Raw genomic sequence first — 13,606 nt, forward strand, 5'->3', positions numbered from 1 at the left:
TCCCAGAGGGGCCCAGAGCCCTGCTAATCCAATCAAATATCCCTGAGAGCTTCCTAAACTTTAGTCCTTGCTCCCTTGAAAGCCCCAAAGCGCCTGCTGGAGCTTGGTTGGAGCATTGGGATTCTGACACTGGGAGGAGCCCCTTGTTCCTCACTGCTCTCATCTGACTTGGGGAGAAGAGCTCCACCATGGGGTTCTTATGGGGACTGTATGAGACAGCAAGTCCCTAGCACCCCATGACCACAGGAGGTGTGTAGTAGATACCAATTTCTTTCCTTCCTATGGCTTTACCCAGAGGCTGAGAGTAGAGCAGTTTGATGGCAAAATAATAGTTCCCACAAGATGTTTACATCCTGATCATGGGTCCTATGAATATATTAGGTTCTGTGACAAGAAGGAAGGAAGGATGCCGATAGAATCAAAATTGCTCATCAGTTGGCCTAATGTCATCACAGGGTTTTAAAGTATGGAAAGGAAGGCAGAAGGGTCAGAGTCAGAGATCTGAAGATGCTACACTGGGGCTTGAAGATGGGAAGGGCATGAGCCAGGGAACATAGGAAAAGCCGGGAAATGCGAGGAAACAGAGAGACTCTTCCCTAAAGCCTCCACAAGGAACACAGCTCAGCCACATCTTGGTGATAGCCCTTGATTATAGACCCATCTCAGACTTCTGACCTCTGGGGCTGCAAGAGAATAAATGTGTGTTGTTTAGAGCTACTAAGTATGTGCTAACTTATTACAGCACCAAGAGAGAACACATTTTACAGATAGAAAAAAATCAAAGCTACACATTTTGCCAAAGGTCTCTGATGAATGACAGACCTGGGCCTAGACCTCAGGTTTCTTCAATTACCATTTAATATTTTTTCCACTATACTATCTTCCAGTACTTGCTATCTGTAGCCCAGAACCTAGGCACTTAGGAGTGAAATGCCATTTACTATCCATTCTGCAAACATTTCAGGCCTAGCATGCATCCAGGACTGTGGAGCGCTCGGAGCACTGTGGTGAAGAAGGTGCAGACTCTGCCCTCAGGGAGCACTGGTCCAGTGGGGAGACTCATACACAGCAGGGTGACAAGCACCTAACCCAGCATGGGGATGCTTCCCAGGTGGAGTCAGTGATCTCGACACTAAGGCGGAAAGGCCAGGTCGGTGTTCATAAGGGGAAGAGTGTTGGCATGCTCTAGCAGGAGAGGAAACAGAATGTGTAGGGCCAAGGCAGGCAGGGAGAAAGCAAGATGTATTTGAACTTTGGCTCAAAACTTTTGATATGGAACATTACTGGAGTCGGGAAGGTGGGAGGGGGAATGTGGAGAGAGGGCTTGGAGAGGTAAGCCAGGAAACAGGAGACAACTTCAGGTACCCATCAGCCAAAAGGGAGCCAGGGGGAGCAGTGTCCCCGGCCGCCCCCAGCCTCACTCACCCGAGCCATCTGGAATGGCCCTGACGAAGGTGGGCAGCATCTTCACCGAGGCTGTGGGGTTGGTGTCCTTCCCTAGGCCCTTCTGCATTTCCGCCTGGAACCGAGCCATGATGTCCAAAAGGGTCTCATCGGAGAGGCGCATGTGGTACAGGAACCTGTCCACCTGGAACAGGGCGCAGAGTGATCAGGGTTGGCTGCTGGGGGCACCTGCCCTCCACTCAAGGCTGTTAATTCCCACTCCAGGCAGAAAGCTGCATTCCTGACTCAGGACAGCTTCTTCTTCTTTTTTTTTTTTTTTTCTTTTTAAGATTTATTTATTTATTGTTGGCTCTGCCAGGTCTTCGTTGCTGTGCACGGGCTTTCTCCAGTTGCAGCGAGCAGGGGTCTCTCTCCAGCTGTGGCGTGCAGGCTTTTCACTGTGACGGCTTCTCTTGAGGAGCACAGGCTCTAGGCTGAGTAGCTGTTGCTCGTGGGCTCAGCTGCCACACGGCATGTGGGATCCCCCCGAAGCACGAACTGAACCCATGTCCCCCGCATTGGCAGGCAGACTCTCAACCACTAGACCACCAGGGAAGTCCCTGGGACAGCTTCTTGATGTGGATCCCCAAAAGGTCCCTTGCCTGACCCCTCACTGAGCTTAGAAGAACAGAACTGAATGGAAAACTGAGGGATGAGGGGTAGGGACTTCTTCCCCTGAAGGACAAACCCTGAGGGAAAAATGGTCCCCCCACTTTTCTGATGGGACAATAGAAGGGCAAAAGCAAGAAGGACTCAGTTTCTAATTCCTTAATGGGAAAAGGTCCTCACCATTTTCCCATTGCCTCTCCACTGGAAGAGACCAGCTTATAGAGTGAAGCTTAAATTCCAAAACAGGAAGCTTTCTTTTATACAATGATAATAATAGCTATTTACATGTCTCCCCTTGTTTATGGGCTGCTAGGAAGCTCAAAGCCAAATTCAGTTTCCAAGTACAATCTCTGAAGTCCAATACTTTAAATTTCCTTTTTAACTGAGGTTGTTCTAACTAAGATGAAGTTTAATTTTTAAAGCCAGCTCAAATTGCTATTGGAAATGAGTGGATGTCACTCACATAATCAGAAAATTGGGACAAAAGACAAATGCCCCAATGGAGGAAAGGTATAAAAGTTATTCTTGCTGTACACAGTCCATTTTAAAGTAGGAAGTCACATCTTACTACCTCCCTTCCCATGCTAACACTAGTCACTTGGTGGCGTGGCTTGGACTTCCAGGGCTTGCTGGGACAGTGGGACAGGCGCCCTGTATTGCCACCCTGCTTTATACACTGAACAGCCTCGCTATTCATCCAGGTCACAAGAAGGCTTGATCTGGGCACATTCCTGCAGGAATTGCTTCCCCACACTTTTCCCTAAGGCTAAGAACATCGGTTGCAGTCTAAAAAATGCTTTTGTGTATGATACCTCATCTAATCTCTAAGATATCTATTTGAGTCTCTTGCATTGTGGGCAGATTCTTTACCGTCTGAGCCACCAGGGAAGCCCCTTGAGGCAGCCATGTAAGGTCAGAATGATGGCTCCTAATTGAGAGATGGCGACTCCAAGGCTCAGAGCCATTAGGAGAGTTCTATGTCAGGGGCAGCCCTGGGACTCTAATTCCTCCATGTTCCTCACTCCAATGGCCTGGTTTTGCTTCAAAGCTTTGTGCAGGACCCGCAAGTCCAACAGACGAATTACACCAAAGCCAGGGGTCACATGACCTTTATCATAAGACAGGTACCCAGCCTTCAGGCAAGCCTAGAGGGCAGGCATCTCAGTTCAGTCCAGGGCCAGTATGGAGTCCTAAGCCAGTGAAGTGGTCCATGGCTTTGGGGGCCTGGGGGCCAGAAAGAGGTCAGAAGACCATCAGAGAGTCATTCACAAAAGAGGACAATTGGGCTTTCAGCATATTTGAGGAGATAGGATGGAACCAGGTCATGCTTCATTAAGGGCTTTCTGGTCGCTCGGAGTCTGTTTATGACTAATTGGTTGGCACAGCAACAGACAAGGAGACAACCGACAGAAAAGACATGACCCAAGTAATTGGGGCTCAGAGAAGGGTGAGATGTGCCCCTCAGGAACTAAACTTGCTCCTTTACCACCCCAAGGCCCTTCAGACAGTGGCCCTCAACCTACTGCTCATTTCTTCCCATCCCCAGAGTATAATGAGCTTCTCTAGGCATTCCCATAGCATCATCCTTTTAAGTAATGGTTTTGAGGCCCTTTGGCAGTCATTTGCCAGCTGACGTTCAAAAGAGTCATTCAGGACTTGGGGTCACTATTGCTGTTTCAATAAGTTAAAGTTATGTCAAAAAAAAATGTCAACTAGCATGGCTTTCTTGTTTTGTATATATTTTTTTATCTTCCACAACCCCTGGTAAAGCAGCTAGAAAAGAAGAATGAAACCTACATTGGGACAAAAAGGTTTATATTTTAAACCCAAACAGGTGATTTGAGGACTGTATAACCAGGAACACACATTGTAGGCACCAAGGAAGGCGCTTGAGTTCAGAAAACCAAGTTTACTCTTGGAGTGACTCACAAATCATGTGACATGAGATACTTTCTAAACAAAAGAACCAACAAGTAGCACATTTAACATATAAAGAGCAAATTAAAAAAATGTAAGCTCAAAGCTGCTGAATTACAGAATTGGGAGCTGGAAGGGACTTTACAGATCACTTAGTCCAAAGGTCCCATATTATGCATCGAGAGTCATAAAATGGTTCAACTCTTGGACCCAGTCAGTGATTTCACTTCTGAAAACCTACCCTTAGGAAACAATCCCAAATATGGAGAATATTAAATGCATGCCTATGTTTAACACAGCAATATTTCAATTGGCAAAAAATGTTTGTGAAAGTAGCTGAATGTCCAAAAAGATGGGGAAGTTTAAATTATGGCATATCCAACTTGATCGAATATTGTTATTGTTTAGTCACTAAGACTCTTTTGCAACCCCATGAACTGTAGCCCAATGGCTCCTCTGTCCATGAAATTTTCTGGGCAAGAATACTGAAGTGGGCTGCCATATCCTTCTCCAGGGGATCTTTCTGACCCAGAATTGAACCCACATCTCCTGCACTGGGAGATGGATTGTTTTTTTTTAATTTTATTTATTTTTTAATTGTGGCAGGTGGATTCTTTACCATTGAGCCACCAGGAAAGCCTCAACAGAATATTAGGAAGGTATTAAAATGATAGTTATGGCGAAATCTATATACGTGGTTACGATATAACAGTAAGTGACAGACATAGATCCAGAACAGTATGCACCATATAACTATAAAAACATCCACTGTGAAAAAAGACTGCAAAGTCTTCCACATGGAAAATATGACAGTGTTTATGAGAAGGATGGGACCCAAGGTAACATCTCTACTTTTTGCAATGTTGACTTACTAAACTGTAAAAAGTACACATAGAAAACCCTAGCCAGTCCTTTTCTTATGAATGTACAATCTGCAGGTCAGTGACCAAACTCAGCTCAATGCTATCACCAGGTCAAATAATGTCAATGCATGGAATTGGAAAAGCAGCTGTAAGAGTGGATTCTCCTTTCTCTTATCTTCCCTCTCTCTCTTTCCCTTCCTTCTTCCTTTCTGTTTTGTTTTCATTTTAATGTTGGTATAAGCAGGTTTCAAAAATCGTCCCAGGTTCTGAATATTAACACTTGCAGGCAAATAGGGCCCAGGATCTTGACAACTCTCAAGGCGGGACACACAGAAACTCTGGAGGGGACTGGCTGCTTGACCAGGAGGGAGAATGAGCCTGTGCCTTTTGACCAGATGTATTGTCACGATGAGGAGGGTGAATGAGTTGTTGTTTCTCTGAACCTGTGACTCATCCAAGCAGCTCATAAAACCTTGCTATGCCAGACACCTGCTGGCCCACTCACTCCAGGTGGGTGGAAAATGTTCCTGACTATCCTTGCTCACCTCACTCTTAACTTTCTCCCCGGAGAGAGAGGGGTCACCTCCAGGCCTTGACAAACACCGATCCTCCTCCCAGAAGGACCGAGAATAGATTGTTGGAGGCTGCGTACCTTGCCTCCTGGGCCTGCACCTGGGCTGGTGGACAAACATGTCCAGCCTGATTCCAGGGTGTGACTAAAGGTTAACCACCACAACAGGGCCCAAGGAAACGAAACTCATTTGCTAGAATTGGAGGTACAGAGGTTGCAAAGACTCCCCTTGGGGGCTGGAGAGACACCATGCAGCTTGCATCTTGACTAAGAAGTAAATGAATTCTTAAGCAGTGTTGTTTAGCACTTTTCCACCTCCTTAAGCTAGCAGAGGGCTCCATGAATCTAACTGACAAATGAAAAGTCAGATAACTTAACTCTGACTGATTTACAATATTTTAAGATTTGCTGCAACCTGCAAGCCAGCTCCCTAATGAATGTAGGGAGGGAGGTTATCCCACCCAGTGCAGGAGGGCTGCCCAAAGGTGCCATGCTTCCTTGCTTTCAGTTTGAAAGGCTAGGAAGCATCATGATACAATGGAAAGAATGCTGGAAGAGGAGTCAGGGGCTTGGGTTTAATCCCTACTCCACCTTAAATACCTGGGTAATCTTGGCTAAACCAACCTACTGGCAGAAGGAGAAGAGGAAAACAGAGGATGAGATGATTGAATGGCACCACCAACTTGATGGACATGAGTTTGAGCAAGCTCCAGGAGTCGGTGATGAAAGTTGGGAATCGGGAAGCCTGGCGTGCCGCAGTCCATGGGGTCGCAAAGAGTCAGACACGACTGAGCAACTGAACTGAACTGACCTGCTGGGAAGACCTCTGGTACCTATAAATTGAGAGATTCTTGCGCCCAGAGCCCTGCCACTGGTGTGGCTAGAGTGGCAGGCCGGCCTCATTCCAGGCTGCCAGGAGAGAATGCTTTTGGCCTCCAGCCTTGGCAACTTTTAATCAGCGCACCTTGGAATCAGTTTCACAGATAGGTTTCCTGGGCAAAGTGGCAAAATAATGCACATCATTAATAGCACACACACCCCTGGCAAACAGCACATACCAATAATTTATATTTTGATTACTATACGTGGAATCTCACACCCCTTTTGGTGTTTGCATTTATATCTTTTCAAGCACGTGAAGAATCATGTGAATTACTTCTAAAGTTCTCAAATTCTTTAAAAAAATAAAACAAAATTATTCTCCTTTGTAGCCCTCCTAAACATCTCTCACATTAAACACAATCATCTCCAGGCTTTTTACAGACTTTCTCCTCATCCCCTTCCCATCTGGTGTCTGCCAGGAATTTTTGAGTGAAATTGAAGGCCAGGACAGTATGCAATGTACAGCTGATGGGAGATTTACCTGTTTGTCCCCCTCTGTGAGTTTTGGTTTTTTTTTTAACCGCTCCTGTGTGCCTTGTGCCTATTCTAATAAGCTCTCTTAAATCTTTTCATGTGTAGGGGTCAGTTAACTCTATCAGGGAAGACAGAACCAGGTATCTCTCAGCTCTGAGAGTGCTTACCTTCTTGATCTGATCCTCCTTCAGCTTGGTGAAGTAAAACGCCATCAAGTGTACCGCAAACATTTTCTCCAAGTTTGGTTTCTCCTGAGGTGAGCAGAGGTTTCCGTGCAGTGTTACACCCACGTCTCTGGAGAGCTGCCCACTTCCAGTCTAGCCTGGAGGCTTCTGGGGAACTAGGTGCTACAGATTATATACTTGCCGGCTGCTCAGTTCAATGATTAAACTTCACCCCCAGTCTCTGGTCCCTCCCTCTAGCACACACTCAATTGTCTAATAGGAGGCTCAGGGTGGCAGCTGAGGGTTGGTGGAGGGCAGGCAAGGGGTGGGTTGCTTGACTCTTTGAGAACTGGGTGTCACAAAATCTCGTTGCTAAGCAACATGCTCAAGCTAGTGGCCCACCAAGCCCACTCAGCTGAGGAAAATCTTCCGAGGACTTGACTATTAAACAAAGCCAATTCCCAACCAGCTGAGCTGCTCTGCAAAAGTCTAGTCTCAGGCTTTTTTTCTTTGGTCCTTTCTTCTCAACACAGGGACGTAACTCTTGGATCCCTGCTCTTCTAGAGCACTATCTTAATTAAGACTAAGTATTGCCCTGGTCAGAAGATTTCAAGAATGTTGGGGCAAATTCCTTCGTTTGTGACAGATCAAGATCTCTTAGCTAACAGCCTGTGGTAATGGAAAAAAAAATCAATAAAGGTTTATCTTTTCAGAATGGTAAGCCAGAAAACCTTGATTTCCCAGATAAGGAACTAGGGAAAAAATATCCATGAGAAGGAATGAAATCACCTGTACTCATTGTACTCACTGCACTGTTGGCGAGAAAAATCAAAGTCATAAGCAGGAAATGTCTCAGGCCACTGGGATGTTTGGTTCACCTATCTCACTCATCATACTTGATGTGAGAAGGGCCCATAAAGGAGCCAACGTATGGATACAACAGACCTTGATTCTTCCTGTAATCATTGATCAGCTAATAAAACCAACGACAACATTAGCAACAGTAGCTAACATGGATGGAACACTTACTATTTCCATTTTATAAATGTGAACACTGAGGCCCAGAAAGGTTAATTTACTCAAAATCACAAAGCTTGCAAAAAACAGTACAATGAAGAATCGAATCCAGGAGTTTCATTTCAGGGCCCAGCTGTTAACCAATACACAACATTGCCTTTCTTCTTTTTCCACATGATAGATAATTAATAGCTACTACTAGCAGCAGCTTCCTGTTGGGTTGTTGTCAAGAATTCCAACTACAGTTGACCCTTGAGTAACACGGGGTTTGAACTGCATGGGTCAACTTATATGTGGATTGTTTTCAACAGTAAATACTACAGTACTCCATGATCCAGGGCTGGTTGAATCCTGCAGATGTGGAATTGCATACATGGTGGGCCGGCTGTTAACTGTTAAATTTTAGACTGCATGGAAGGTCTGGTGCCCATAACCTCTGAGTTGTTCAAGGGTCAACAGTACTTGGAAAACTAAACACAGAGATATCACTACAACAGGATCTTCCCGGGGCGGCGGGGGGGAGGGGGGGGGAATGGCTAAATAAGGAAATTTCTCAGCCTAAGGTCCCAAACACTAACCAAACGCTTCCTAAAGTTAGCAACTGCCTGATGTAAACGAGACGGGCACCCCAGTGTTTCTCTGCTCCCATAGGCACCTGCTCTACAATACAAAGGGAAAACACTTTCCTGATCAGCTCAACAGCCTCAGTTTTGTTTGCTTTTCAGCAGCATAATCTCGTTAACCAAGACAACTTCCAGACAATCGCCAGGGTGAGAACCTTCGACAGCTGCCTCTTCAGAAGGCACTGATTCTCCAATCAGTGCTCACTACCCATCCATCATGTGGATGAGCCACGAGAGGTCTAGCTTGACCCAGGATGCTGGATTACAATTACTCAAATGCTTTTCTCAGATTGATATAAAACCCTCTCCCAGACTGAGAAACACTATCTTTTTCATTGTGTTTACCCCTCAGACTCTGAACGCTTTCAGCTCCTCTGTCATTCCTACAAGCAAGCAAAGGTTAATCTTCAGTTGTTGACAATACTGGACATGTGAAATTGTTGGTTTCCTGAGACAGATTGTGTTGTCCCTGAGTCTACACTGGATGAGGATAACATCCTGGGCAGGTCACCTGCCCATGAGGGATAAGAGCATTGTCCTAATTCCTTCATTTAAAAAGTAACCTCTGAGGTTCAGTGTGGCACCGAGGTCATCGATCTATTCAACATGGGGATAAAGGGTTACGATGACTCGTGGACAAAAGGACACAAAGCTATAACCAAAGATCTCTGCAATCTTATGGTTGCTTCTATGTGCCATATAGGCAGCCTCTGGAATTTTAATCAGGCAAAAGACATCTGAGGATTTTCATCTGCTGTATCATTCCATTCTTTAATCTAAGCACATTAGCATCGATTCATACATTCCGGGTCTGAGCTGGATGACTAAGTCAAGAAGCTGAATGACTATAAAGGTCATATGTATTTGGAGTCATCTAGCTCAGCCCTCTCAACTTATAAAGACTAAATAATTAGATTATTTTGCCATCCTTCATCGGATTATTTCAGGACAAACATTGGAATTTTTTCACCCTTATTAAAGCTCTGTGGGGGACTTCCCCGGCAGTCCAGTGGTTAAGGCTCTACACTGCCACTGCTGGGAGCACAGGTTCGGTCCCTGGTCAGGGAATTAAGATCTTGCATGCCACATGCCACAGCAAAATTAAAAAAAAAAAAAAGAGCTGTATGTAGCTATATGCAAGTCTTATAAGCACTTAGATTTTGCTTAAGAACACCATTTGAGGGTTGGCCAGCTAAGTGACAATTTTTTTTCTTTTTGTTCAGTTGCTAAGTCATGTTCGACTCTTTTACAACCCCATGGACTAGCCTGCCAGGCTCCTCTGTCCATGGGATTTCCCATGGGCAAGAACACTGGAGTGTGTTGCCATTTCCTTCTCCAGGGGATCTTCCTGACACAGGTATCAAACCCACTGTTTCCTACATTGGCAGGTGGATTTTTCATGGCTGAGCCACCAGGGAAACTGAGTAACATTTTAGTGAAAATGTATTATCTGTCTGGCCCAAACCTTCCATGTAAGAAGGAACTCTGACATCTATACACACTTCTGTTTCCATAGAGCTGGCCCCTAGGGGAAGGCCTAAAGACAATATCTACTTTCCTTTAAGTACTGAGCATAGCAGAAAGATAAGAAATCCAGCAGAATTTACCTATTTTTTAGTAAACACTTGTGTAATGTTTACTGGGTGTTTTACAGTATTAATTCCCATAGCAACTATCATTCTTTTCTATTTTACAAATAAACAGGCGCAGAGCCCAAGTGGTACATGGAATAGACATTTAAATGCAGGCAGTGTGGCTCCAGGGTCCATGCTTATCCACTGACCTCCACTGGCTCTTGCTAACCTGGAAGCAAGGCACAGGGGGAATACGGAACCCAAGCTAGGGAAACGGGCCCAGTGGAAAGTGCACAGGCCCTGGGTTCCCAGTTTGGCTCTGCCCTGTTTGAAGACAAAGGGTCCAAGTTTGAATCGGTAAAGTGTTCATAGTTCCCTCGGTGGTCATTTGGAAAATAAAAGAAAATGAGATCACATAAGAGAAGCCATGCATCCCACAGTGGGCATGCCAAAAGCATCTCTTTAAGCCTTCACCTAGCTAGATACCCCTTCTTAAAATTGCTATTTCATCTCATCCCATTCAAGCCCTTAGGATAAGAAAATACATGCAGCCCTTTCAGTACATTCAGTAAAACATAACTACAAACCATGATATTACTTATTTATGGAATCCAAAATATAAATTAGTGAATAAAACAAAAAGGAAACAGACTCACAGATATGGAAGATAAACTAGTAATTATCTGAGGGGAGAGAGAAGGGGGAGACAAGAAAGGAGTAGGGCGAGTAAGAAGTACAAACTACTAAGTATGACATAAATGCAAATTTAAAAACAAGTCTAAGGTGGAAATTCTATGGCAGAGACTCCTAGAAAACAGTAAAGGATAATAAAGGTCTATTGGAATCATTATAAAAAAAGAGAGAAAGAAATGAGCTATGAGGCTATATTGCATAAGACAGGGAATGTAGCTAATATTTTATAATAACTACAAGTGGAATGTAACCTTTTAAAAATTGTGACTCACTAGTTGTACACCTGAAACTTGTATATAATATTGTGAATCAATGATACCTCAATAATAAATATTAATAAATAACTTGAATAAACCTAAAAAATATTCCATAACCAAAACCACTAAAAGTTACCAGTTTCACTTACTGGAACTATAGAAACAATTAGTAATTTTATAATTTTTATTCCTGTTACTAAAGTAAACAGGTCTTGAATTCTGTCCTTGATTTTTTTTTTTTAACAATATGTACAAAGTTAAGATGTCCCTAATATAAGTCAGTCTGACCTGCTGGTATTCCACTTGCTGCCAAAGAATAAGAAAGCGAGTGTGTGAAAGAGCAAATTGCCATGAAAGAAGTCAATGTAGAAACTTCCAAACTCTGCCAGCTGTTGCAGTTGCTATGGTGTTTCCATGGGAGCAACCACAAATGAAGCTGAAATGTTCACTTCAGCAAGTTTCACAAGAATACTACTGATAGTTTTTTTTTTTTATAGGTTTATTCCTGACCCAAAAGCATCCAGGGAACACTCATGAAGAAACGAGCATGTATATTAACTATAGCTCTAAAAAAAAATAATTAATTACATAATATAGCTCTGTGTACAGTTGTGATAAAAAATAATGTACAGTTGATTTCTTTCTTTTTTATTAATTTAAAAAATATGTACATATTATACAGATAAATGATACCTAAATTTGATTTTTTTAAAAAGAAAAAAAGAAATCAACTGTACATTATTTTTTATCACAACTATACATTAAGAGCTGTATTTGCAAAATATATAAGCATGGCATAAGTCCACACAAACAAGAGAACTTAACTGATTTTGGAAGACAGAAAGCTGACAGCGAAGATTAGCAGAGGAATCATTGATGCCTAAGTGCCTGCAGAGAGTGATTCCTCCAAGAAATGAGGAATGACATCTGTAACTCTGGAACTGCTCAGAAACTGGAGGCCTTGATACTTCAGAAAAGTGAGAGGAGAGGAAAAAAGAGATCGGCCAAAACTGTATATAAAAAGGCAGTTAGGTCCGGGGTGTGCTCCTCTGCCTAGAGCAATGAGTGACCATTGCATCCCACCCCCTAGAGGAGAACAGCTGTTTATTCTTTGGAGAGATTGAATCCAACAACCTATGGACCTGGGACCATTAGGCACCATGGGAAGTGGGAATGAGGCACGAGACAGAAAATATGGCCATCAAATTAAACCCTCAAGTCAACAGTGAGACCCTAAACCACTTATTTCCAATTTCCACCACCAAATATTTATCTGTATATATCCCTTTATTCCCCAATGGGAAGAATTGGGGAATCCAATTTTTCTTCTGGTAAAATTAAATGACCTCAGATATGGAAAAAGCAAAACAGTAGAAATAGTCAACAGATCAGTGGTTGCAAGGAGCTGGAGAGGAGGATTGAGTAAGTGAAGCAGAGAAGTTTTTAGGGCAGTGAAACTATTCTGTATGCTGCTGTAACGGTAAGTACATGACAAAAGGGTGCTCAGGGCTGGTGCACTGGGATGACCCAGAGGGGTGGGATGGGGAGGGAGGTGGGAGGGGGCTTCAGGATGAGGGAAAAAAAAATACATTTGTCAAAATCCATACAACTTTATAGCGTGAAGACTGAATTTAATTTATGTGAATCTAAGAAAATACTTAGGAGATGATGGATGTAATGGGAATGACAAAATAACAATATTACAAATGTATAAAAATAGCCTCCCTGAAGGGGGTGGGAAGAAAAGACACTGACCTGGGTAACTTTGGAAATGAGTGAGTACTATGGTTGATAAAGCTGCTTTCCCCAAGAGCATGACTTAATAATTCTGGAATGATACATGTACAGTCATCTCTTAGTATCTGTGGGGAATTAGTTCCATGACCCCTCAAAAATACCCAGGAGACTTACCCTGTGCCATTCACAAAAATTAACTCAAAATCAATACCTGAAGCCATAAAACTCCCAGAAGAAAACATAGGGGAAAAAATCCTTGACATTGGTCGAGGCAGTGATTTCCTAGATTAGTCACCAAAACACAGGAAACAAAAACTAAAATAAACAAGTGGGACTACATTAAACTAAACAGCTTCTGAACAGCAAAGGAAACAATCAATACATTGAAAAGACAACCCATAGAACGGGAGAAAATATTCATAAACCATGTATCTGATAAAGTACTAATAACCAAAATATATAAAGAACTTATGCAATTCAACAGCAAAAAAGAAAATAATCTAATAAAAAATGGGCAAAGGACCTGAATAGGCATTTTCCCAAAGGAGACACGTCCAACAGATCTGTGAAAAGATGGTCAATATCACTAATCATCAGGGATATGCAAACCAAAACCACAGTGAGATTTCATCTCACACCTGTCAGGATGGCTTTTTGAAAAAGACAAGAGATAACAACATTGGTGAGGATATGGAGAAAAGGAGACCCTTGTGCATGGTTGGTGGGATTATAAATTGAGACAACCATTATAATGGAAAACAGGATGGCAGTTTCTCAAAAAA

General features: G+C 43.2%; 1 protein-coding gene across 2 annotated transcripts in view; it reads right to left on the bottom strand.

Annotated features, from left to right (window-relative positions):
• HKDC1 (hexokinase domain containing 1) overlaps positions 1–7,136 on the bottom strand; it is a 41,378-nt gene extending 34,242 nt beyond the window's left edge. The window contains exons 1-2 of one of the 2 annotated variants that reach the window (XM_040242207.1): positions 6,927–7,136; positions 1,426–1,588 (exon numbers count right to left, since the gene is read on the bottom strand). In XM_040242207.1, the coding sequence (XP_040098141.1) occupies positions 1,426–1,588; positions 6,927–6,989 (226 nt within the window). In that variant the 5' untranslated portion in view covers positions 6,990–7,136. The remainder of the gene's footprint in view (positions 1–1,425; positions 1,589–6,926) is intronic. The other variant, XM_040242208.1, reaches the window with a different exon arrangement.
• Between the last annotated feature and the right edge of the window lie 6,470 nt (positions 7,137–13,606).

The sequence above is a fragment of the Oryx dammah genome, unplaced genomic scaffold (genome assembly GCF_014754425.2).
Source record: "Oryx dammah isolate SB20612 unplaced genomic scaffold, SCBI_Odam_1.1 HiC_scaffold_6, whole genome shotgun sequence".
Classification (NCBI taxonomy): domain Eukaryota; kingdom Metazoa; phylum Chordata; class Mammalia; order Artiodactyla; family Bovidae; genus Oryx; species Oryx dammah.